Source organism: Hemitrygon akajei, chromosome 18, assembly GCF_048418815.1.
Source record: "Hemitrygon akajei chromosome 18, sHemAka1.3, whole genome shotgun sequence".
Classification (NCBI taxonomy): Eukaryota; Metazoa; Chordata; class Chondrichthyes; order Myliobatiformes; family Dasyatidae; genus Hemitrygon; species Hemitrygon akajei.
The window spans coordinates 54,508,867-54,535,567 of record NC_133141.1 but is presented as its reverse complement, the minus strand read 5'-3'; the positions used below and the strand labels follow the sequence as shown (position 1 = coordinate 54,535,567).

At 40.8% G+C, this 26,701-nt stretch overlaps 1 protein-coding gene across 1 annotated transcript in view; it reads left to right on the top strand.

Moving 5' to 3' along the window:
* Positions 1–2,448: 2,448 nt before the first annotated feature.
* asic2 (acid-sensing (proton-gated) ion channel 2) overlaps positions 2,449–26,701 on the top strand; it is a 601,924-nt gene continuing 577,671 nt past the window's right edge. The window contains exons 1-2 of the mRNA XM_073071683.1: positions 2,449–2,769; positions 2,950–3,791. Coding sequence (XP_072927784.1) covers positions 3,102–3,791 — 690 coding nt within the window. The 5' untranslated portion in view covers positions 2,449–2,769; positions 2,950–3,101. The remainder of the gene's footprint in view (positions 2,770–2,949; positions 3,792–26,701) is intronic.

Sequence of the window (26,701 nt, the reverse complement as noted above, 5' to 3'; positions counted from 1 at the left end):
AGAAGTTTTGATATGGTGAACAGATGGAGCCAAATATTTATGGCTGGTATATATGTGGTGCCAAGTAACTGAATTTAAACAGTCTGAGATGAAACATTTCACACGTGACACAACTGCACGTTTAAAACAATGCAGGTGTCAAGAACAAAAATGCTTGACAGGAAGCCCAGAAAACAAATGCATTCCTACAGAAACATGGCAAGAGGTAAATTAGTGTCTTACATTCTGACCAATGTGCGTGTTATAAGTGCAGTTCAAAAATAATATTCCTGCCAAGTACAGGTCAAAGAAACAGCTGTATCCTGCAGAGATGGGTGGACAGAGTCAAAGGTTCAAAAGTCATCATTCCAAAAGATGTTTGTAGCAATGAGGGTTGGTGAGTTCTCCAGGATCTATTCATATAATCAAAAGTGAATCAACAGCTATTTAATGGCTGGTGTGGCCCAGTGACTGCCACAGGAAGAAAAGTCATTTAGCACAATATGCAATGCTGCAGACAGTCCGCTTTTCCTTCACATCTGACAAATTCCTGTGTGCCTTACTTAATGCTACACGGTACAAAGCTCCATTAATGACAACCAGATTAAAAATCACTATTCATCCTAATGTGTCTGTGCCCACTCTTTGAAAGAGCTATTCAATTAGTCTATCATTTGTTCTATCCTCATAGATGTTCCAGTATTTTCTTTTCTTTAACTCTAAGGCAGTTTGGAACTAGGCTGTGAAAACCACTACACAAATATAAGTCTCCGTTCTCATTCTTTTCAACTACACATCCAATTTTATTTCAAAATATTTAATTGAATCTGCTTCCAGGGCATCTCCATAGCTTACCATTGCAACAATCAGATAATTACCCCAGATATACAATGTATTATGCGTGGTACATTTTTTGTTTGTTCTTTTTTTGGTAACCTTGTATAACAATACGATATATCAGGAAAGTGGAATGGAATTGAGAACACAAGGGAGGTTTCATGCCGGCAGATTTACATCCTTATGGTCCAGACCTTGTCTTTTCTAAAGCACAACTGAGCATAGAATAAAGACAGTAGACTTGATTTAGAGATGCAGACATGTCTGTCTAGCCATAAAATCACCATTCACTTACCCACTTCGCTATATTTAGTGCAGAAACCTAGAATGTAACATTAACTAGGAGAAATACAATTTCTATGTGGCATTGAAAACCTTTCAACACTAGCAGACTTTACAAATGTTATTGAAACAATGAATTATTGATACTAAATCCTTAATTAGTGGAAGACTGTTTATTTTGAGGCAACAACTGCATTTTGTCAAACATTCTAAATAACTGCTTTTGAGTGTGGACGAATTTGATCGCATCACAACGATTTTTGTTGATCTCATACTTTCATTGATTTTGTGATGGTGATGAGAGTTCAACGCAGAAAGGTTTTAGCCAAAAATACTGAATGCTTGAAATCTGAAATAAAAACAGAAAATGCTGGTCAGCAGGTCAGACAGCGTCAGCGGGGATAGTGTTAGCTTTTTTAGTCTACGAACTTCTATCGGAATATTAGTCTGCATTTTGAATTAAGTATCTGGTGTAGTCCATGAGATATTGAACCGATCAGCCGAGGTCTAACAGCAGATTGGCGTCAGGATGACAGGAGATTGATCGCTGATGTGAAACAGCCTTTATAGATTTCAGGAGAAGTCCATCAATTTTTCTCAGCACAGTTCTGTAGGAAAGCAGTGGGTGAACGTCTACAAAAGTAAACAGCTCAAGGCTGGGTTTTGGATGATTTATCGCTGTATCAGAATTAGAGAGAAGGAAAAAAACAAGTGATGCTTACACCACCCCGAGTCCCTCAGTGTTACTACTTTGGTGACCAGTTATAAAAATAAAACAGTTCATCGGGAGCAACCAGCGTGGAATGGGTCCCGGACTCGCTCAGTTCTCCGTGGTTTTGAGAAACGCATTTACCATCAAAAAAACAAATCATTCCAAAATCACTGAGTGCGGGTTTCTGCAGTTGGAGAGAATTTAGACACTGGAGCGCACAGGGATTTGGGGGAGCTGACATTTTAACCCTAGTTCCTGCCTGCTCGATTCACATCGGAGTCCAGGTCTCCTGTCCGAAAGGCTCGGGATCCATGCAAAGTCAGTGGGGACGGGTCAGTAAGAGGAGATACAGCACGGTGAGAATGCTGTGAATTGTTCCCTTTGTTATTTCGATAAAGTAAAAAAGTGATAAAGTAAAGAATGAAGTTAAGGATGATATTAAGCAGCGAAAGGGTTAATGGCCGGGCCGTTGCATGGCGAAGCATCGCCTGGCTATGAATTAATCATTCCCAACTTCCAGCCTATTGGCGAGTGAGCTCCCTGCCCTTTCTCACAATTGGCTGCTGCCCTCGTTACTCATTTGGCTGGCACCTGGGAGCTTCGTTAGAATGAAATCTTCAAAGTGAGGGAGGCTTCTAGCGGTTCTGCGCTTCGGGGACTGGCAGGATGTTGTATTGGCATGGAAACGGGTGAAGCCAGTCGCTAGCCGCACGCACGTCAAAATCGAGAATTCAACTGGATACGATCCAGTTCGGTCCTGAAGGGAGGCATCAAGTTCCACCCGCGACCACCCCCGCTTCGCACAGTGCATGAAGAGGGGATACAAAGCATGGGTTTCGATGCAACGTGCAACGAAGGAGAGTGATAAAACGAAGCAGATCTTAAACGACAGAGACGATGGGTTTGCCTTCTAGTGATGAACACTTTCATTGCCAAGGAAGTCAGCTACATGAGTCCGTGTGAGTACATATACTCTTGTCACGTGTGTGTGTGTGTGTGTGTGTGTGTGAGAGAGAGAGAGAGAGAGAGAGCGCGACAGACAGACAGACACACAGAGATGGCTAAAACGCTTCTCCGCGCTCATTTATTAAAGTTGATGGAATACAAAGGGATTTCCGATTTTCTTTTATTGTCCCTAGATGGAGTTCAGAAGGTTTAAAATGAAGACTGGCTAACCGGTTTGTGGGGTCAGAAAAAGTTATGGAGAATCAAAGGGTGGTCGACGTTTTGTTGAGAGCTGCCTAAATTTGGGTTTCGATCCTGTGGCCGTTCCCTGGAGCCGGCGGACTGAATGTGGGCAAGCAGATTTCAGTTTTGCTTCGAGGACGTTGCAGCTGTCGGAGTGACACCCTGGGGAGTCATGGCCCCGGAGGGTCCCCAAGAACCGAGAGGTACCCACACCAACCCGGAGAAGGTCACGGCGGAGAGGAAGGGCCGGCCTCGGAGCATCAAAGAGATAACTCAAACATTTGTGAAGCAAGCAAAAATACACGGGATTAAGTACATCTGCTCACAGCACTATTCACTGCACCGCAGAGTCGTTTGGTTTTTGGCCTTTTGCACCTCGTTGGGATTCCTAATCTCTTGGTCCTCCAACCGGTTCCTCTATCTTCTTTCTTTCCCGTCCCACACCCGATTTCACATGGACTGGACCAAGGAGCTCAACTTCCCCGCTCTCACCATATGCAACAACAACCCAATCCGTTTCTACCAGTTGACCAAAAGTGACCTGTACTACGCGGGCCAGTGGCTGGGGCTTCTCACCGAGAACCGCACAGCCCGGCCTTTGGTCATCGAGCTCATTAAGGAAGACAGGCGGCAGTGGTTTCAGAAACTCTCCGATTTTCGCCTCTTTTTGCCGCCTCGTAGTTTTGAAGGAATCAGCCTGAATTTCATGGACCGCTTGGGCCACCAGTTGGATGACATGCTTCTATCTTGCAGATACCGAGGGGACATGTGTGGGCCACAGAATTTTACCTCAGTGAGTTTTGCCATTTCTATTTTTAACCTACTTTTGGAAATGTGCTACTCTTTTGAGCTGACAAAGAAATTTGTATTGAAGTATTCTGTGCTCATGTTATTTTCCATATCGTGCTTCCTAATGAATTGAAAAGCATTTACCATATCACAATGAAATCACTGCAAACCAGCTGTGACTCAAGATGTTATTCCACACCATGCAACTGTATCAAATGTCACTGAACAGTAAACACAAAACAGTACTCATGTTATCACTATGTTTGCGCGCAGGGTTTTGTTGCTGTAAATGAAATATTATGGGGTGCATTTTTAAGGATAGGCAATCGGGATTCTTAATAACCAAGGTATTATTCAGCTCTTGTTTGTCTTCAAGGCTGTCATTTCAGGCAACTGAGTTATTGTATGACTTACCCGAACTCCTTCATTCCACTTGTCAAAGTAACTGGTGGAACAAATGAATTTCTACAAGAATAGAAGTAGGAGAGGGTGCTCTTGTTGAGGTGAGATCACACTTAGAAAAACATTTGGATTATTTGGTCTTTTGAGTGCACTCAGAGTTTCAAAGTGGCATTCCTGGTATGTGTTCCTTTTAATAGGGCAAGCCATGTTATATTGTTTGATGTTGGCAGTGCATGTCCACTGAAAGTACACATAATAAGCTCCAATATTAATCGGCAATCATCTCTAGCATGACATCAATGCTGCCGTTGTAGGACTCGGTGCTCCAGTCTCTGCCCTTTCTTAATGTTGCAAAACTGAACGTGTTCAAGAAGAGGAAGGGCACCTGATCAGCAATATTGAAAGGAAACATCTACTGTCTAATAAAGTTGCTGGTTGACTTTTGAGTGTTGCAATGATTTGTTGATGCTTTCTGCCATTGAATCAACCCTTTCATGTTCCCATAAGCCTTTTATGTGCCTCTGCCTATCCTAGAATTCAATGTAGCTAGTCAGAAGTGGATGTTCTGTTATGGAAATTAAAGTGGTTTAGAGGGTGATCCTTAGTAGCTGTAGGCAAAGAAGTTCTACTTCAGTCTTCACCATCTTTATATTACTGTTAGCAGACCAGATGGATGGCTGAAGGACAATGGCAAAAGCTCTGTTGAAATGATATTTGTGAAATCTGTGCCCTTATTAATAGAGCACTAACCACAGCACTGATGTGAATTAATTAATTAATCAGTTCCACTGACAGCACTCATGCAGTGGGTGGCTCCTGATTGGTCAGATTACTGAAGTTGTAGTAAAATCATGTACACTTCCTAAAGTGCTTGACTGAAATGGTACGTTCCATCTGGGCTCTGCCCAGTGTCTTACACCATTGACACTGGGCTCCTCTGTGCCTCTTAATGATGAATAGAAGATTCCTGAGGGATTCCTACATGGTTAACTCTCATTGTCTTTATTTATATGTTTCTCAACATTTGCATCTGAATCTGGTACATTGGAACTTGTCTAGGAATCTAGTCTCCAGCAAACTAGTAAATGTTTGATATTCATTCCCTATGCTGGCTGCAGACTGCTGTTGTCCTGTGTCTTAAATATCACAATCCTATCCTCCCCAATAATGAAGTATGAAATAGATTGATGCTGTGTCTTCACTATCACTATCTTCCTGTGGTTCCTCCACCAGCACACCATGCTATTGAGTGTCTAAAATGGAAGATGGAGGAGGATCTACTGTAATCGTGGGGTGGCAAAAAGCAAAAATAAGCAGTACCTGTACATGTATATGCCATCTGTGATGTGCAAATCAGAAATGTGCCTGGGCTAAATGGAAGATAGGATATGAGGATCATAATGGAAGGTGCTGTAATCTTTGATAGTTTTGGCCAGACTGCTTCAAGCTACAGTGCTTGCTAACAGTAGTATCTCCTGCTTTGAGTTGTGCAGGGTCACCTGTATTCCTTCAATTAATTTCTTCAACCTTCAGTAGTGTGTAACCTTTTGCTGCAAAGGGTTTGAGTTTGCACACATAAATATAATGAACATGCAGTGCTTATCAAACTTGTCATTGGTTAAAGATAAGGGGAAGTATAGTGGTGGAAGCTAGTCTCTACAGCATTGAATAACTGGTGAACTGGACAAACAACATATATTAACTCAGGCATTTTACTTTAATCACCCAGAAACCATATTCAATCATGAATTTGCACCCATCAGAAACAAAAGAACAATGAGAGAAGTGTTTGAAAATTTGTATTCTCAGTTATAAGCTAAATTTAATGTTATAGTTATTCAGGTCTGTGATATTCATATTTTGAAATTGAATGGAAAATCTAGTAGTTAATCCCCACTGAAGAGCTTTGACTGTTTAATTGCTTATTACAAGTTTCAGTAAAATTTTAGTCAGACCACAGTTGGAGTTTTGTGTATTATTCTTGGTACCCTATTACAGGAAGATTGTGGAGATTATGGAAAAGATGCCAAAAAAAGTTTACCAGGATGCTGATTGGATGAAAGAGTATGTGCTATAAAGAAAATTTGGATAAACTTGGGTTGTTCTCCTTAAAGAATCAGACACTGAGAGAAGACTTGATAAAGTTTTTTTTAAGATTGAGACATGGATAGGGTCAGGATTTTTTTTTTCCCAAAGCTAGAAATGTCAAACACCAGAGGACATTCTTTTAAGGTTAAAGATGGAAAATTTAAAGACAGCATAAGGGGCAAGGTTTGTTTGTTTTCGCACAGAGTGATAGGTTCCTAGAATGGGTTCCCAAGCAGTCTAGTGGAGTTTAATGCTTTTAGACAGACATATGAATATGGAGGAATAAGATGGTAGAATGATAAAGACATTTAATATAAATTAGCATCAAGATCATGGACCAAATGGCTTGTGCAGTACTGTACAGTTATATGTTCTATCTCTGCAAACCTTGGAGCATTCCATAATGCACCCTGAGCGGCAGCACATTCGCAACAGTCTGCTAGGACATACTCTTACCTAAAATAAGCTGACAGAATGTTGTATTATTCCCTGTCATACTTCTGCTCATCATTGAAGGACGCGGTAAATCAGTTTTTTTTTGGAACATGTGTATTTATATTCGGAATGTGGATGGGTGCCTGCAAGACAACACATTCATGACTCATCCTTAGCAGCCCTGAAATATTAATGGGTCTTCTCTTTCAACCACTAAAGCCCTTGTGCTTATGCTGTTATAATGTTAAACAAGTAATTCCATGGTATTGACAAAACAATATTAATGAACTAGCAATATTATAGCCAGTTTACTGTTGAAGTATAATAGCAGGTGATGGTTTGGTCATGAAACAACTTGCATTGGTGGGGATACAATGAAAAGGAATGCCTCTGATAATAGCAAACCCGAGGAAATCTGCAGATGCTGGAAATTCAAACAGCAACACACACAAAATGCTGGTAGAACACAGCAGGCTAGGCAGTATCTATAGGGAGAAGCGATGTCAGGACGAAGGGTCTCGGCCCGAAACGTCGACATCGCTTCTCCCTATAGATGCTGCCCAGCCTGCTGTGTTCTACCAGCATTTTGTGTGTGTTGCCTCTGATAATATTTCATGAGTCACTCATGTAAATCCTGTGGAGTTTATTGGATATTGTTTCTAATGGTACAAAAACCTCTTTATCTTCCTGATGTGAGCTTTTTGAATGCTGGTGAAACTATAATCACACCATGTTCTGAATTTGCGCATGTAAATGATAGAATTTAGAACAGTACAGCATAATACAAACCCTTCAGCCCACAAGATTGTGCCAGCCTATATAAATCTGCTCCACAATCAGTCTAACCTGCCCTGTGACTCATAACCTTCAATTTTTCTTACAACAATCTATGAGTCACTTAAACGGCTCTATTGTATCAGCCTCTACCACCAACCCCCAGCAGTACATTCCAGTTGCCCACCATTTTGTTTTTTTTTGAAGTCCTACCTCTGACATTTTCCAAAACTGTCCTTTACTCACCTTATTGGATATCTTCTAGTATTGGCCATTACTGCCATGGGGAAAAGGCATTGGCTGTCCACTCTATGCCTCTTGCATACCTCTCATCTTAATTCTTTTCAAAGGGGAAAGCCCTAGCTCACTCAAATTTTCCCCATAAGACATGTTCTCTGATGCAGGCAACATCCTGGTAAATCTCTGCATACTCAATAAAGCTTCCACATCCTTCCCATAATGAGGCAACTGGAGCTGAACACAATACTCCATGTATGGTTTAACTAGAGTTTTATGGAGCTGCAACTGTACCTCGCGACTCTTGAACTCAATTCCCCCATTTAATGAAAGCTAACGTACACCTTCTTAACCACCCTTTCAACTTGCGCATCAAGATTTGTGGAATCTATGGGTTTGGATCCCAAAATCCCTCTGTTCCTTCAAACTGCTAAGAATCCTGCCAGTAACCTTATACTCTGCCTTCAAGTTCAATCCGCCAAAGTGTATCACTACACAGATTAAACACCATCTGCCACTTCTCTACCCAACTCTGCATCCTGTCCATATCTACACTGTATAGTACACAATGCTGCCAACCTTCATGTAGTCTGCAAATTTACTAACCCATCCTCCACTTACAACAAGTCATTTAATGTAAATCACAGAGTAGGAGTCCCAGAAAAGATCTCTGTGGAGCACTGCTATGCAGAATATGCTCATGGGCCTCTGGTTTCCTCCACCTATGCTCCATCTACAAATACCCTCCCCCCTCCCCCTTCCGTTGGCAAGCTAGTTCTGAATCCACGCAGCCAAGTTTTATGAATCCCATATATCATGACTTTCTGAATGAGTCGATCAAATGCCTTTCTAAGGTTTAAGACCAAAGTAAATTTATTGGCAAGGTAAATATGTCACCATATACAACCTTGAGATTCAGTTCCTTGTGGGCATACTCAATAAATCTATAATAGAATAATAACCATAATAAATCAATGAAAGACCACACCAACTTGGGCATTTGTTCAGTGTGCAAAAAGAAACAAACTGTACAAATACAAAAGAAAGAAATAATAATAAATAAATAAACAATAAATATTGAAAACATGAGATGAAGAATCTTTGAAAGTGAGCTGACAAGTTGTGGGAACAGTTCAGTGAAGGGGTGGGAGAAGGTATCCCCACTGGTTCAAGATCATGATGTTTCAGGTGTAAGAATTGTTTCTGAAGCTGTTACTCTGAGTTCTGAGGATCTTGTACCTTCTTCCTGATGGCAGCAGTGAGGGGGCAGCATGTCCTGAGTGGTGGAGATCCCTGATAATGGATGTTGTTTTCCTGTGACAGCATTTCAGGAGAATGTGCTCAATGGTCGGGAGTGCTTTACCCATGATAGGCTGGACCATATCCGCTATTTTATGTAGGATTTTCCATTCAAGGGCATTGGTGTTGCCATACCAGGCTGTGATGCAGCCAGTCAATATACTCTCCACCACACATCTATAGAAGTTTGTCAAAGGTTTAGATGTCATGCTGAATCTTTGCAAACTCCTGAGGAAGTAGAGGCGCTGTTGTGCTTTGTTCATAACTGCACTTGCGTGCTGGGCCCAGGACAGATCCTCTGAAATAATAACACCCAGGAATTTAAAGTTGTTGACCGTCTCCAGCTCTGATCCTCTGAGGACTGGCTCACGGACCTCTGGTATCCTCCACCTGAAGTCAATAATCAGCTCCTTGCTGACATTGAGTAAGAGGCTGTTGTTATTGCACCACTCAAACAGATTTTCAATCTCCCTCTTGTATGCTGATTTGATCAAAGACAGTGGTGTCATCAGCAAACTTAAATATGGCATTGGAGCTGTGCATAGCGAGTGTAAGGTGAGTACAGCAGGAGGCCAGGCACACAGCCTTGTGCTGCATGTGTGCTGATGCTGTTGCCCATCTGAATTGACTGGCGCCTGCAAGTAAGGAAATAGAGGATCCAATTGCATTATGAAGTATTGAGGCCAAGGTCTTGAAGCTTTTTGATTAGTTTTGAGGAGATGATGGTATTGAATGCTGAGCTGTAGTTGATAAAGAGCATCCTGATGTGTGTATCTTTGCTGTCCAGATGTTTCAGGATTGAGTGAAGAGCCAATGAGATGGCATCTGCTGTGGTTCTGTTGCTCCGGTAGGCAAATTGGAATGGATCCAAGTCACTTCTTAGGCAGTAATTGATAGGTTTCATTACCAACCTCTCAAAACACTTCATCACTGTCGATGTAAGTGTTACTAGATGATAGTTATTGAGGCAGACTGCCCTGTTCTTGTTGGGAACTGGTATAATTGAAGCGTGCTTGAAGCAGCTGGGAACTCAGACTGCTGAAGCAAGAGGTTAAAGATCTCAGTGAACACACCAGCCAGTTGATCAACACAGGCCCTTCATACTTGGCCAGGTACCCCAGCTGGGCCGGATGCTTTTCGTGGGTTCACCCTCTCGAAGGCTGCCCACACGTCGGCCTCAGACTGAGATCACAGGATCATCAGTGGCTGTGTGAGTTTGTGATGGTTGCTCCATGTTTTGATGGTTAAAGTGAGCATAGAAGGCATTAAGCTTAACTGGAAGTGAAGCCCTGTTGCTTGATTTAACTTTATAAGAGATGATAGTATTCAAGCCCTGCCACAACTGTCGAGCAGCCTTCGTGGATTCGGGTTTAGACTGTAATTGCCACTTCGCCTGTGAGATGGCATTCTGGAGATCGTACCTGGACCTCTTGTAACCTTTTTGGTCACCAAGCTTGAATGCCTCTGATCTGGACCTCAGCAGGTCGCAGATCTCATCGTTCATCCAGGGCTTCTGGTTGGGGAAGATGCTGAATGATTTTGTGGGGACACACTCGTCCTCAATTGTTTTAATAAAGTCTGTGATAATCATGGTGTATTCATTTGGATCACACGAATCCTAGAATGCAGCCCAGTCCACTGACTCAAAGTAATTCTGCAGCTGCTCATCTGCCTCCTGTGACCACCTCTTTGTTGTACTAATCTCTGGAGCCTTGCTCTTTAGTTTCTGCCTGTATTCAGGTAGGAGAAGGACAGCCGAGTAATCAGATTTACCAAAATGCCTTTTGAGCATGGAATGGTAGGCATTCCATACCGTATAACAGTGTGACCTCTGGTGCTACAGCTTATATGCTGATGGTAATAGGGCAGGACTTTTTGATAGTCCTTGACTATGATTGAAATGCATTGGGGTGGACTGTTTCTTGTTTGGAGACAGCATCATGCAGTATCTCAAGTGCTTGTTTATAGTCGGTCACTGATGTATGCAGTCAGGATTATGGAGGAGAACTCCCTAGGTAAATAGAATGGATGGCATTTGACTATTAGGTGTGTGAGTTCAGGGGAACAGGAGTTTGACAAAACTGCCGTATTGGAGCACTACCGAGAGTATATCATGAAACACACAACTCCACCTTTTGCCTTTTTCAAATCAGCAGTTCGTTCCGTTCTGTGAATCGAGAAGCTTTTGGGCCTGATCACTGTATCTGACATGTTGGGAGTGAGCCACATCTCGTTCAAACATAGAACACAACAATCTCTCACTTCCCTCCAATACAGGACTCTTGCCCTTGGGTCCTCAATTTTATTCTCCAGTGACTGCACATTTGCTACAAAAGGTTCTGGGTAGAAAGGGGAGGCCTCATCCTTCTGCATTTCAGCCTGGCTTGGAGTCCGCCTTTCCTGTCTCATTTCTGACCATGGCAATGAACCTTAGTCAGCTTAAAGGTGCCGTACCTGCTTGCTTAAGAGTTAATTCCGCCAAGCCCTTCATAAGATTGTGAAATCTGTAGATCATTAACAAATGAAAGAATCTGCAGATGCTGGAAATCCAAGCAACACACATGAAATACTGAAGGAACTCAGCAGGCCAGGCAGCATCTATAGGGAAAAAAAATACAGTTGACATTTCTGGCTGAGACCCTTTAGCAGGACACTCCCTGTGGAAGGGTCTCGGCCCAAAATGTCGACTGTACTTTTTCCCATAGATGCTGCCCGGGATAATGAGTTCCTCCAGCAGTGTGCTGCTGTAGATTGTTAAGTTGATTTAAAAGTACATTGCTTAAAGGGAAGTTACATGCTGCAGATTCATACTAAAATCCATCTTCAGCACAACCATCACTCTACCTTCATCAATTTGTTTTTTCACCTCCTCAAAGAACACAGTCAGGCTCATGAGACTCAGCCTACCTCTCACAAAGCTATGCTGTCTATTCCTAATAGCCCGTGCTTCTCTAAATGCTTGTAAATCCTGTCCCTAAGAATCCTCTTCATTAGTTTGCTCACCATGGATTTAAAACTCACTGGTTTCCAATTCCCAGGATTATCCCTATTACCTTTTAATGAACACTGAACAATATTTGCCATCCTCCAATCCTCTGGTACTACTCTGGCCAGGAAGAACACAAGGATCATCATCAACCTCAGTCTCTTCCTTTGCCTCCCATCATAAACCATCCCATCTTGCCTCAGGAACTTGACTATCCTACTGTTTATCAGAAGCTTCAGCACTACCTCTTTCTTTACCTCAAAGTGCTCCAGTAGCCTGTTGTATACTAAACTCACATTTGTCAAAGTCCCTCTTGCTGGTGACCACAAAAGCAAAGTATTCATTAATGACCTCTACTTTCTCCACCTTCAGGCATATTTCCCCCTTTATCCATTAGCAGTCCTACCCTCACTCTAGTCATCCTTCTAAACTTCCCATGTGTAGAATGCCTTGGAGTTTTCCTTAATCCTACTTGCCAAAGCTTTCTCATGTCCCTTCTTAATATCATTCAAGATTCCTGGTTACATTATAACTCTCAAGAGCCTTGTTCAATTTTTGCTTCTTAAGCTTTAAGATGCTTCTTTCTGCCTCTTGACTAACTTCCTGTTGTCAACACTAGTTCCTACACCCTACCTAAATAACCTTAACATTTCTGCTGTGAAAATCTGTTCTCAATTTGTGCTCCAAAATTTCTGCCTAATGCCATTGTAATTAGCCTTCTCCCAATTTAAAAACACTCCCATTATTGTCTGCTCCTTTCCATGACTATGCTAAAAGTTAGGGAGTTTTAGTTACTATCCTTGAAATCCTTATCCACAGATAGCTCTGCTACCTGCAGGTTCATTGCCCAGTACTGGATCCTGAATGGCTTGATCTCTAGTTGGCCTGGACGCACATAACAAATTTTGCCCCATCTAAACCTTTTGCACTTATGAGGTCAGTATAGGCAAGTTGAAGTCACCCATGACAATAACTGGTTATGTTTGCACCTTTCCAAAATCTGCCGACTTATCTACTCCTCAGTGCTCTGTTGCTATTGAGTGGTGGGGTGGTGGGCGAGAGAATACACTATGCTCTCTTATTGCTCTCTTCCTGTTTCTCTCCACAGTGTCTTCCTTTTCTGCAGCTGTGATACTATACCTGATGAGCAATTCCACCACCCCCCACCACCACCATTTTACTTCCCTCCCTCTCAGTGACAACAATCTTACCAATGAGAGTGAATAACAGGCCATTTCAAAGCAGAAAGCTGCAAATGAAACATCATAGATGGCAGGTGGTCTTGTCTACCAGTCTTTATGGTAAGAAAATAAACATAATTGGAAGAATCATTAAATAAAGCTAAATAAGTGCTTAAGTACTTCATGTGCTTGAACACTTTATTTGAACTCTGCACCGTTTTATTGGTAGGCGTTCAGATAAATAGAGCAGGTAATGATTTTGAGCCATTACCAACAAGTCATTGGAAGAATTGGGTTTAACATCATGAAATTTGTTGTTTTGCAGCAACAGTACACTGCAATACATAATAAAAGCTATATATTACTAAAAGTAAATATTAATAAAATTAAATAAGAGGGGTAAAAATACCGAGGAAGTGTTCATTGGTTCATTGTCCATTCAGAAATCTGATCTGTTTAGAAATTGGAGGGGAAGAAGCTGTTCCTGAGATGTTGAATGTGGTATTCAGGCTTCTGCATCCCTTCCTTGATGGTAGCAATGAGAAGAAGGCATGTCCTGGGTGATGGGGGTCCTTCATGATGGATACCACCTTCTTGAGGCATCACCTGTTGAAGGTGTCTTCAACGCTGGGGAGGTGAGTGCCCATGGTAGAGCTGACTCAGTTTATAACTTTCTGCAGCCTTTTCGATCCTGTGCAGGTGTCCCTTCATACCAGATAATGATGCAACCAGTTAGTGCTCTCCACAGTACACCTGTAGGTTTGTGAGTGCCTTTGGTGACATACCAGTTCTCAAACTCCTTATGAAGTATAGTTGCTGTTGTGCTATCATTGTAATTGCATCAATATGTTAGGTCCAGGACACATCTTCAGAGAAGATGACACCCAGGAACTTGAAACTGCTCGCCCTTTCCACTTCTGACTCCTAGCGTGTGTTTTCCCATGACTTTCCCTTCCTGAAGTCCACAATCAATTCCTTGGTCTTACTGACGTTGAGTGCAAAGTCGTTGCAGAATGATTTCAGAAGTAGTTCTTAGTCATTGGTTTTGAACTTGTATTTGAGTTCTAGACTGGCTTCAACTACAAGAGTAATTCACAATAGAAGTGAAATTTGGAATGAATCTTAGTCATCCCCTTTGGCCAGGAGAGAGGGTCTGTGCATTGTCTGCCATTAATTGTCCAAATGGGATTATTTATTTAGAGATACGATTTGGATGGAATGACTTTTACAAGCATAAAGCGGAAGTCCATAGTTTTGCCGGCAAAACCACAGTAATTTGATGGCTAAAAATAGTCTCTGGTAGAATAAGATATAATCATTGTTGAGCACTCAATATTTTGTAGAGAAAAGCTGTTAAAATCCAATGCTACTGTTTAGAGTTTCTGAATTTAGACTCAGCAATAATGAAGAAATGGTAATGTGTTTCCAGATCAGGATATGTGTCACTTAATAGGTACTCTGCCATTGGCAGTGTTCCCATGTGCCTGCCTTCCTTGTTTTTTGTGGTACATGTTATTCCTTGGAGAAGTGTCAGAGTAACTACAGTGCATTTTGTATACAGTACATACCTTAGCTAGGATCCACTCGTGACAGAGGGTAACTAGGTATAGGATTATGGATGGAGTGTCATTCCAACAAGGTGGACATTGCTGTATGCTGTGGAGTTATTCTGTTCATTTGGAATGGCCAGCAAAGTGGAGAGTACACCATTGTACTCATGACCTATATCTTGGAAATGGCGAAAAAGGATTTAGGGTGATGGGAGATGAGCCCTATGCCACAGAATACCCAGCCTGTAACTAGATTTTATAATCTCAGTATTTATTTTTCGAGACCATTTGTGCCTCTTGTTATAGTTATCTCTAGAAGTTGATGCTTTAGAATCAGAATTGGATTTAATATCACCCGTATATGTTGTGAAATTTGTTATGTGGCAGCAGTACAATGTAATACATAAACACTGTAAATTACTGTAAGAAGTATATTTGTTAAAAAAAAGTTAAATAAGTACTACAAAAAGAGAAATAAATAGTAGTGAGGTCGTGTTCGTAGGTTCAGTGTCCATTCAGAAATCTGATGGCAAAGGGGTAGAAGCTGTTGCTGAACCGGAGTGTGTAACTTCAGGATTCTGTATCTCCTTCCTGATAGGAGCAATGAGAAAAGGGCATGTCCTGGGTGATGGAGGTCCTTGATAATGGACGCCACCTTTTTGAGGCATCACTCCTCAAAGGAGTCCTGGATGCTTGTACCCATGATGGAACTGATCATGTTTCTAACCTTTTGTATCTTATTTTGATTCTGTGGAGTGACCCCACCCCTCTCCATACCAGATGGCAACACAGTCATTTGGAATGTTCTCCACGGTACATCTGTAGAAATTGGAGGATATCTTTGGTGACATACCAAATCTCCTCAAACCTCTAATGAAATATAGCTGCTGTTGTGTCTTCTTTGTAAATGCATCAATATGTTGGGCCTGGTGTAGATCCTCAGAGATGTTAACACCCAGGAATTTGAAATTGCTCATCCGTACCATTTCTGATCCCTCGATGCAGACTGGTGTGTGTGCCCTCGTCTTACCCTTTCTGAAGTCCACAATCAATTCTTTGTTTTTAGTGACATTGAGTGCGAGGTTGTTGCTGTGACACCAATCAACCAGCTGATTTATCTCGCTTCTGTATGCTTACAGAAGAAAGCAAATGACTCTGAAGATTTCCGGTGGTGTGGAAATTCAGTGTTACGAATGAGGAGAAAATCTGATGGACAGAAGGGTCCAGAATCGCCAGAGCCCACTCCCCCCCCTTTTTGAGAATCGCAAGATCGCTATTATTTCGGGTCTGAGACCCAGGAAATGAGAGAGATACACATCATGTTAGTAATGAGAGAGAGATGCAGGAATACACAAAAAGTGGAATGTCTCCTAATAAAAAGCAGAACGGAACCACTGATTACTGCTATTGTCTCTTGGAGACGGAATTGTGTATTGAGTACTGTACTATTCATTGAAACCCCTCAGGGGACAGCCAGAGTGGTCTGGTTGAGGGATTGCATCATCCCAACCTGATTGACACCTGAGACCCCGTGAGTGAGGATAAAAGTTGGGTCTGGGGAACACCCCTCAGACGCACCAGCAGAAACGCTAGAAATCCAGTGACAGCGTTTTATAGCGAAAGCCGATGAGAGCTCGTGTGTGTCCTCCCTTGCCTGGGTGGCGGGCTCATCACGGAAGAACAGTTTAGCAAAAGGAGAGGTCATACTTGAACGGCCACGACAACGAGACACCGACGTATCAAAATCATAAAGGAAGGTTGGCAAAAACAATAGCGGTAACTGTTCCCATTCTTCTATCTCTCTCTCTCTCTCCAACAATTGCAACACAGCGACAAACAAACACCGCAGCCTGTGTGAACTGAAACGAACTTTATATTTCCATCGGTCAATTCATTATCCCCTAGACAACGATAGAGCTTATTTCTTCTTGATTATTATTATACCCGCACTTTTAGGTTTAGTATTGACGACGTATATTATCTGTATATTTGCATTGATATTATTTTTGTGTATTTTTACTAATAAATACTGTTAAAAATAGTATCATCAGGCTTCAACGGCTACTCCTATCTTTGCTGGTAAGACACCCAGTTACGGGGTTCGTAACATCAGTAACTCCCCATGTACAGTAGTCAGTTGAAGTTCAACTTCAAGTTTATTGTTATTCAACCAAACATGTATACAGCTAAATTCCTCTGACTCAATGATTGAGTTAAGACTCAATTTTCTTTGTTCATTGATTTATTCAGGCATATGCAAAAATTACCTAATTAGCTCTGAGATGATTTCAAAACCATTACTGATACAGACTTGCATCCTAGGCATAATTATTTGTGACTTTTATTCATTTCTGAAGTTACACTATATATGAGTATTTTCTTGATTAATGTGTAGACATTTAGTTATATTTTTTAACTAACCTGTGATGAAATCCCTGCCTCTGGACAGCATCTGATCATAACAAAGTATCCTTTCAATTCAACCACATTTCTCAAAGTCGTTTGTACTCAACAGGTCTGTAATTAGTAGTCACATTACCTTTGGCAACCACCTGTGTTCACAGAACCATTTCCCTTGCATGCATTTCTGCAGAGGTTAACAAATTTATGGTTCCTTTATTCTCTTCCATCCTGTGTTTTTTCTGTCTGGAGACATAATACAATTGGAGATGTATCCTACATTTCTCCATCGATATTGTCTTGCTTGATGTGTCCTTATGTTGGCCCACAGCTCTAATTCTCATGGACATTTCTACAGAGCCTGCTATGATTCTGTAATCTGATTATTTTCAAGAGAATATTCCAGAGGGCTGTTTGTTATTATTTCTATTCCTGCCAGGTCTTTTATTCATGCAAAAAAGCCTTTTTGATTGTTTAAATTCCAATCATGTTGAGTTTTGTTTTTTTTTGGTCTTATTCAAAATTTTACTCCTTGATATGCAACAGAATGCTGTAACCCACTTTGCTTTATTTAAACTGTAGAAAAGGTTTCATCATTCCCTAAGACTTGGTAAGATTTGTCTTTGAATATCTTGTTTCAGAAATACAAAGCAACCTTAAACGCATTATGCCCATGTACATCCTCACCTACTCGGAATGAAAAGAATCAAATCTATTTAGTGCTGCCTAAGAGTTGAGGATGCTACTGTCAGAGTTATGAATATAATTAAACATTTTGTGATCATCACTGACCCCCCATGGTCATTGAAGGTCATTGATAACGCAATTGCCTTGGTTGTAGAATGCTGTCCTTTGAAACTCCTGTAGTGATGTCCTGCTGCTGTAATCATTAACAAACAACAACCATAAAGCAACCTCTGACCTGTTTCTGTAGCCACAGTAGGAAAAGGTCAGAGGTTGCTCTAACTTCATCTCTACTCAAATGTGATGATGAAGATTGATAACGATTCTGATGCTATTAAATGTCAACAACAGGTGATTACTCTGTTCATAACACACTTTAAAACATGGAATGCAAAACACTACAGCATAAGACAGGACCTTCAGCCCGCAAATGTTTTTCTGATCTTTTAACTTAGTCTAAAATCAATCTAACACTTCCCTCCCACATAGCCCCCTCCATTTTTCTGTAATTCATGTGCTTATCTAAGTCTCTTAAATGTCCCTAAGGTATCTGCTTCCACCACACTATGTTCCCCCACCCCTACACACCATGTTTTCCCCTACCCCACACTGCTCTCTGTACCAAGAGTTGGTGAGGATGGGCTCCCTCACCTCTGCCCCTCTGACTCTCAACACAGGTACCCTCCAGTGTTGTGTCCTGAGTCCCCTCCTCTACTCCTTTACACCCATGACTGAGCTGCCATACACAGCTCCAATCTGCTGATCAAATTTGCAGATGACATGACTTTGATCGGCCTTATTTCTAGCAGTGACGAGACAGCCTACAGAGGAGAGGTTAACACCCTGACAGTGGTGCCAAGATAACCATCTCTCCATCAATGTCCAAAAGACCAAAGAGCTGATTGCGGATTATAGGAGGAACGGAGACAGGCTTGCCCTGATCAACATCAATGAGATTGTAGTTGAGAGGGTGAGTAATTTTAAGTTCCTCGGTATACACATCACTGAAGATCTCACCTGGACTGCACTCACCGGCTATGTGGCAAAAAAGCACAACAGCATCTCTTCCACCTCAGGTGACTGAAGAAGTTCAGCATGATCCCCAAATCCTCAAGACCTTCTACGGGGGCACCATTGAGAGCATCCTGACTGGCTGTATCACTGTCTGGTATAGGAACTGCATCAACCTTCATTGCTGGGCACTGCAGAGAGTGGTATGGACAGCCCAGCACATCTGTGGATGTAAACTTCCCTCCATTGAGGACATTTACAGAAGGCCTGGAAGATCATCGGGGACACAAGTCACCCCAACCATAAACTGTTTCAGCTGCTTCTGTCTGGCAAATGGTACTGCTGCAGGATTGAAGCCAGGACCAATGGGCTACGGGACAGCTTCTTCCTGCAAGCCATTAGACTTCTAAATTCACATGTTTACATTGCAGAATACAAGTCATAGCACAAATATTTTTACTCCCTTACATTGTGAGATAGAAGTAAGATTTAAATAAATTCAATTCTTTGATAACTTATGGTGACTAGATTAAAAATAAATTGAATTAATTTTCATTCAATAGAAAATTGCAATGACCATTTTAATGACTACAGAGAAATGATGTTATTTTGTTATTCCATTAATTAGCATTGTTTGCAGAAACAGAAGTAAATAGAAACTGTGAAACATAACTAAACGAGAAATATTAAAGCAAAGCAAAGTATAATTTTGGAAAAAAGTGGAATTTAGGAATGTATCTTAAGTTACTTAATACAATTTTGAGCAGGTGGTAAACGGAAGTAAACTAGGAGTCTTGTATTGCTGGCTGAGTGGCGAAACACCAACAATGCAATTTAAATGCCGGTTTTAGAAGATTTTAAAAATAATCTGGCATGATAAACAGCAAGTAGAGCTGATGGTTTGCAGCTTCAATGACCCAGATTCACTCAGTGCTGTTTATGTGGATTTTGCATATTCTCCCTATGGTGCAGAGGTTTCCTCCCACATCCAAAGACCTGAGGATTCATGAGTTAATTGCCCCATGTTTAGGTGAGTGGCAGAATTGATGGGGTTGTGTGGAAACATTACAATGAAAATTAGTGGGGGGAGTGGGATTGTTCTATGAGTCCACATGGACTTGGAGTCATAGAGCACTACAGCACAGAAACAGGCCCTTTGGCCAATCTAGTTCATGCCGAACTATTATGCCGCCCAGTCTCATCAACCAAAGCCCTCCATACGCTTCCCATCAGTGTACCTATCTAAATTTCTCTTAATTGGTGAAATTGAACCCACCTCCACCACTTACACTGCCAACTTGTTCCATTCTTTCACCACGCTCTGAGTGAAGAAGTTCCCCCCCATGTTCCCCTTAAAGATTTCACCTTTCACCTTTCACCCATGACCTCTAGTTCTAGTCTCGCCCAATCTCGGTGGAAAAAGCCTGTTTGCATTATCTATCTATATTATTATCGATTTATACCCCTCATGATTTTGTATACCTCTATCAAATCTCCCCTCATTCTCCTATACTCTAGGGAATAAAGTTCTAACCTATTCAACCCTTCCCTGTAACTCAGGTCCTCAAATCCCAGCAACATCTTTGTAAATTATCTCTGTACTCTTTCAATCTTATTGATATCTTTCCTGTAGGTAGGTAACCAGAACTGTGCACAATACTCTAAATTAGGCCTCACTAATGTCTTGTACAACTTCAACATAACATCCAGCTCTTGTACTCAGAAGGCCAATGTGCCAAAAGCTGTCTTTACGACCCTGTGATGCCACTTTCAAGGAATTATAGATCTGCATTCCCAAATCCCTCTGTTCTACCACACTCCTCAGTGCCCTACCACTCAGCATGCAAGTGGTTTGTCCTACACTGGTTTGTCCTTCCAGTGTGCACACCTCACACTTGTCTGCATTAAATTCATCTGCCATTTTTTCATCTGGTCCAGATCCCAACTTGATGGGCTAAATGATCCATGGGGAAATATGAAGAAAGTATAAAATCTTTAACTAGAGTCATAAGAGTAATGCAGCATGGAAACAAGCCCTTCAGCCTAACTGGTTCATGCCAACCACAGCATCCTCCCTGCTACTCCCATGTTCAGCCCTTAATACTCTAAGCCTCTTCCTCTCCATGCACTTAACCAAATGGTGCAAATTGGACCTGCCTACTGCATAATGAATTAACTGTAGCTGTAATTGTGTTCAATTCATATGTAGTTAATCCAGATGGGATAAGCTTTGCTGGACCTTGTATTGGGAAATGAACTTGACTAGGTGATTGGAAATCATTTTGGGAACAGGGATTACAACTGCATTCTCAGATAGATGAAGATCTTCAGGAGGGGAGTGGGGAAGAAGGTGTTAAATTGGAGGAAGGTTAATTGCAGGGGTATTGAGTAGTTGGGGAGAGTAGATTTTGAGCAGTTGTTATTAGGCAAGACCACATCCAATATGGGAGCCTTTTAAAAGCCAACTGGTGTGAATTCAGGACCAACATGTTCCTGGCAGGGGACAGAAAAATATTCTTGGATTGGACTGTATAATTGTTATTTTCCTTGTTCGGTATGTTTTTTTAGTGGTTGTAGTTTTTTTGTGCCTTTGCAGAAGCCTCTTGGTTTATAGTTGCGGGTATTGCATTACTTGAATGGGGGCTATCTTATTGGTTAATTCAAGCAATGGAATTTGAATGGAATGTGTTGCTATCAGCAAACTGGTATAAAAAGACTAGACCACGTTGGACTGGTTCCTTTTGTCTTCGCCCTTCCCTCACTACTAGTCTTCACTTTTACTATTTCCCTTTATTTCTCCCAGCAACACACATAATGCTGGAAGAACTCGGCAGACCTGGCAAGGTCTATGGAAAAGAGTAAATAGTCAATGTTTCAGGCTGAGACCCTTCAGTAGGACTGGAGAAAAAAAGATGAGGAGTCAGAGTAAGAAGGCGGGGAGAGGGGAGGAAGAACCACAAGGTGATAGGTGAAACCGGAAGGGGGTGAAGTATAGAGTTGGGAAGTTGATTGGTGAAAGAGATAAAGGGCTAGAGAAGGGGGAATCTAATAGGAGAGGACAGAAGGCTATGGAAGAAAGAAAAGGAAGAGGAGCACCAGAGGGAGGTGATGGGAAGGTAAGGAGATAAGGTGAGAGAGGGAATTGGGAATGGTGAAGGACAGGGGGCATTTCTGGAAGTTTGAGAAATTGATGTTCATGCCATCAGGTTGGAGGCTACCCAGACAGAATATAAAGTATTATTCCTCCATCCTGAGTGTGGCCTCATCACAGTAGTAGAAGAGGGCATAGACTGACATATCAGAATGGGAAGTGGAATTAAAATGGATCGCCAGACATGTCGGTTATCCCTTTGTTCTTTCAGTGCTTAATAAAAGTAGCCATAAGCAACAAGTTTTATGCATTATCCTTGACTTCTGAAGAACCTCTGATCAAAAACAATCAGGATCCAATAATATGTGGGAGATTCCCGAGTTCGAATCCAAGTTGGGTTGAGCATTGAGCTAGCAACTCGGCCTCGTAAAAACAAGAATAGCTTGCTACAGAAACACCGTCATGACAGTGCCCTGATAACTCCACTGCCGAGTTAAGGGCTATTCTTCTTCTATGTGGGAGAGGGGGGACTGGTTTAAAATAGACCTGAAAGGTAACTTCTTTACATAGAGGGTAGTGAGTAGATGAAGCTTTGTTATAGCTTTCATCAATTTACCATTCTATATAAAAAGGGCCAAGCTCCGATGGTTCAGCCTGTTGATTATTTTTATTTCTCTGATGTGAAGTTCATGGCATAAGCAGGTCAATTTCCTGTGATCATTCCTCCAGGCAAGGTGTTTGTAGGGAAAGCACTGGCATTGCCCTAAACTACAAATTGGATATTTTCATACTCTAGCCTTAACAAATTCCAGTGTCAGTTGCAAAAAGTTTTTTTTCATAGGATGAAAATAGTTGTAGGAAAGAATGAAAACTTAAAGATCTAAGGAAATACCATGTAGACACCAGAGAATGCAGATACTGAAATCTGAAACAACAAGCAATCTGCTGGAGGAACTCAGCAGGTTGAGCATTGTCTGTTTGGGATGGGGGGGGGGGGGGTTGAGATTGACATCATTTTGGGTTGAAACTCCTGCATCACACTATTATGATGAATTGAACTTTTATGTGATAAAGGAAGTCAATGTTATTATTGGACAATGAAATAGAAATTGGAGTTGGGCTGTGAGATACTTCTCAGCACTTGGATACAAAAAATAGTCAAATGCAGAAGTTGACCTGGCTGTTATTCAAAATATTATTGTCCGTTGAAGCTCATTGGAAAGAGAAAGAGAACTTCTGGGCAGAGATTGTGTTAGTAATTGTTAAAGTTGCAATGCAATAAACAATTATAGAACAAATAATTAAGTAATTAAGAAAACTGCTGATGTTCAACATGTATATTTCTTAAATGTGAGTGTGCAAAAATTGGGCCAATGTGAGTTCAGGGTTCCTTGAGTGTCCACAGCAAATTAAACTCCATTTATGTCACATAAAGGGCATCTAATTTGAGTTACTGAAGTTTTTAAATACTTTAACAATATATTAAATAATCTGTGAGTTATTTTGTCTCTTTGCCTCTTTATAGAACTTGAGAATAAATTTTCCTAGTGATTATGACCTGAATCTTTAATACATATTGTTGTCATTCAAAATGAAACAAAATGATAATTACTCTTAGACTGAATCTATGCAAAACTTGGTATTATGCATGCAGGGCATTTTGCAAAAGTATAACAAAACTTTAAAAACGAGTAAATCTGCAGATGCTGGAAATCCAAACAACACACACAAAATGCTGGAGGAACTCAGCAGGCAAGGCAGCATCTTTGGAAAAGAGTACAGTCGACGTTTCAGGCTGAGACCCTTTAGCAGGACTGAAGTGTCCTGCTGAATGGTTTCAGTCCAAAACATCGACTGTACTCTTCCATAACAACTTCAGTGTGTTTGTAAAATGCAATTATCCTGTAATAGGGTTACGTTGAATCCCTTTCCTCACCATCGAACTTCTTCATGTGCAACAGGAACTGAGATAAGCTATTCTCTTGGTCCTGGAAGAGGATTGACTATGAACCATGCACTGAACCTCTGGCCCTGGCAGAGGGTCTGACAGTGTAGTAAGTACTAGGCCTGGGAGTGAGACTCTCAGTGAACCAGGCACAAGGTCTTTGGCATAAGACCTTGGCACCAGGCCACTGGCATAAGAAGAGGAATTGATGGTGAGTTGCGTACCTGGTCTTGGGACCTGATTGTAGGTTTGACAATGAATTAGGCATTAGGCCCCTAACCTGCAAAGTGGGGCTGATGGTGAGGCAGGCAAAGGGACTTTCAGCTGATTTTGTTGGGCAGGATTAAGATGATCAAGTCCAAGATATGACCTCTATATTGGAAAAATAACAATAAGAAATGCTGGCTTTTTTTTGTTCTTTTGAGAAGGCAATCTTTCCACTTGTTTAAAGAATAGTATAATATCTCTTGTTCCATGTAGTCACTATTTTGATATTCCTTGGTTAAGGGGAAATTGTTATGTGCAAGGATGTGCAAGGATGTGCAAGGAAATTGTTATGTGCAAGGAAATTGTTATGTGCAAGGATGTGGTTTCTGTTAATAGTTGTCTGGGATTGCCAATGGATACTTCCTATTTGCTGATGAGCATTGATAGAAAGCCTAAATCAGAAAATGCAACCTTGGGTGCCCTTGTCCATAGTTTCACATGGAAATATGGAAATGGCTGGCCATTTATACTGCTTTTTGCTAGATTTCCATGTAGTGATTACTCTGAAATCCATACCAGGATGAAAAGTTAACTTGAAATTAAAATGGCAAATGCTGGAAACACTTAGTATCTTAGACAACATCCATGGAAAGATAAAGTATTAATATTTTTGGTCCAGGACTCCTTGTCAGAAGTTATTATATTTGCCCCTGGGTTAGTCACTAAGCAAGGTGGTGAAAGTTGCAGGTACAAGTGAAATTTCAGTTGCACAAGTCACAATTATTGTTCAAAAATCTCTCTGGAATTGAAAATATGTATTTTGTATAGTCATGGTCTTATTTCTTTAGTGCTGGAGAATTCATGCGAACAAAATAAAAGATGAAATGAAGACATTTTAAGTCTCCGACACTAAAGAACTATACTTCCTGGATGAGATTCTTTAAGGGTTCAGTGAGTGATCTTTAATGCAGATCCCCTTAATGCAGAGCCCACCACATAAGAGAAAATTAACTGTAAACAGACATTTAAAAGCTCCTAAAAATTCCATGAGCTGCAATCAGTGTGATAAATTGTGAGGGCATTTTTCAGTGGAGTCCAATCATCTTAAATCTAATTTTGTGGTAATTTTCATTACTGATTTACAGGAAATAATACGTGCCAATTAGGTAAAGCATAATAAAGATAATTATAATCATTGATTCTTGAAAAGATTTGATTGTTTTGACAGATTATGTAAAATTATGCTCAAGTTATACAACACCTGAATCATGATAAATCACAACTTTGTTTAATGTGAAGCATTCATAAAATCTCATAAATATGCTGGCATTTTACTTCATTGGCCAAGTCTTCACTAAAGACCCTCACCATCCAGGTAGTGACATCTTCTTGTCATTACCACTGGGGAAGGAGATGTAGGAGCCTGAAGATCCACACTCAACCATTCAGAAATAGCTTCATCCCCTCTGCCATCAGATTATTGAATGGTCCATGAGCACTATCTTGTTATTCCTTTTGTTTTGCACTATTAATTTATTTTATAACTTATAGTAATTTTATGTCTTTGCATTTTACAGCTGCCACAAGCCAACAAATTTTACATCATGCAAGACAGTGGTAATAAACCTGATTCTTATTAATAACCAATTCATCCCTTGATATTATCATAACAGCGAATCAAATTTAACAGAATGCAAGGATACTCTTTTGTCCAAGTCTGAACATGTTTAATAATTGTTGATGCTTTGAATTGTAAAGTGTTTTATCAATGAAACAATAACCCTACACATCTGTAGATTTAATGTAAACATATTCTAACAAATGGAAAATGCCGTGAAACAGCTATGTAAAGTGCTAATGGATTCCTTAACAGGAAATTGTTCTAAAAATGAAAATAGTTGAAAACCTAACTCAATTTAAGATCCCTTAAATCTGAAATTTTGTAACTATTGTAACTTCTGGTAGCTGCAATATTTAAGTGAACTATTCCAAAATTCCTTTTCCTAGTACCTAGCCAAGTTCATGGTATAACATTGCCTTTCATATGCTACATACAGATATATTTGAATTGATAAATTTCATTGGCAAAACTGATGTTTTTGAATTAACACACAAAATGTTGGAAGGATCATGAAGGATCAGGTCGTGACCCTTCATTAGGACTGAAACTTTACCTGTCCATTTTCCTCCAGTCTGACTTGCTGAGTTGCTCAAGCATTTGTGTTGCTTCAGATCTCCAGCATCTGCACTGTCTCATGTCTCTGTTTCTGATTTGATGCTTTGCTCTTGTTTTGGGTGTGTATCTCAGAAAAAGAATGTGAATAAATGAAAGAAAAATACATTTCAGGTTGTCCAAGTGTGCTTTACAGTACTTAATTGTAGTTGGGGTTACTTTGTAGAATTTCACAACTTTGGCATCATGTTTGATGCTAACTGTAAATCATCATGGCCATCCTCCTTTAACATTTCCTTTCTGCTGCTGGGACCTCTGTCTGTGCCGTTGATAGTCCTGGACCAGCTAGTAAAACCCTAAACTCAAGCGTTTAGCAATGCTATGATCGCTTTGATCATTTTGCACAAATATGGACTTTTTTTGTTTGGATTGTTCTTTCTTGTAAAAATAA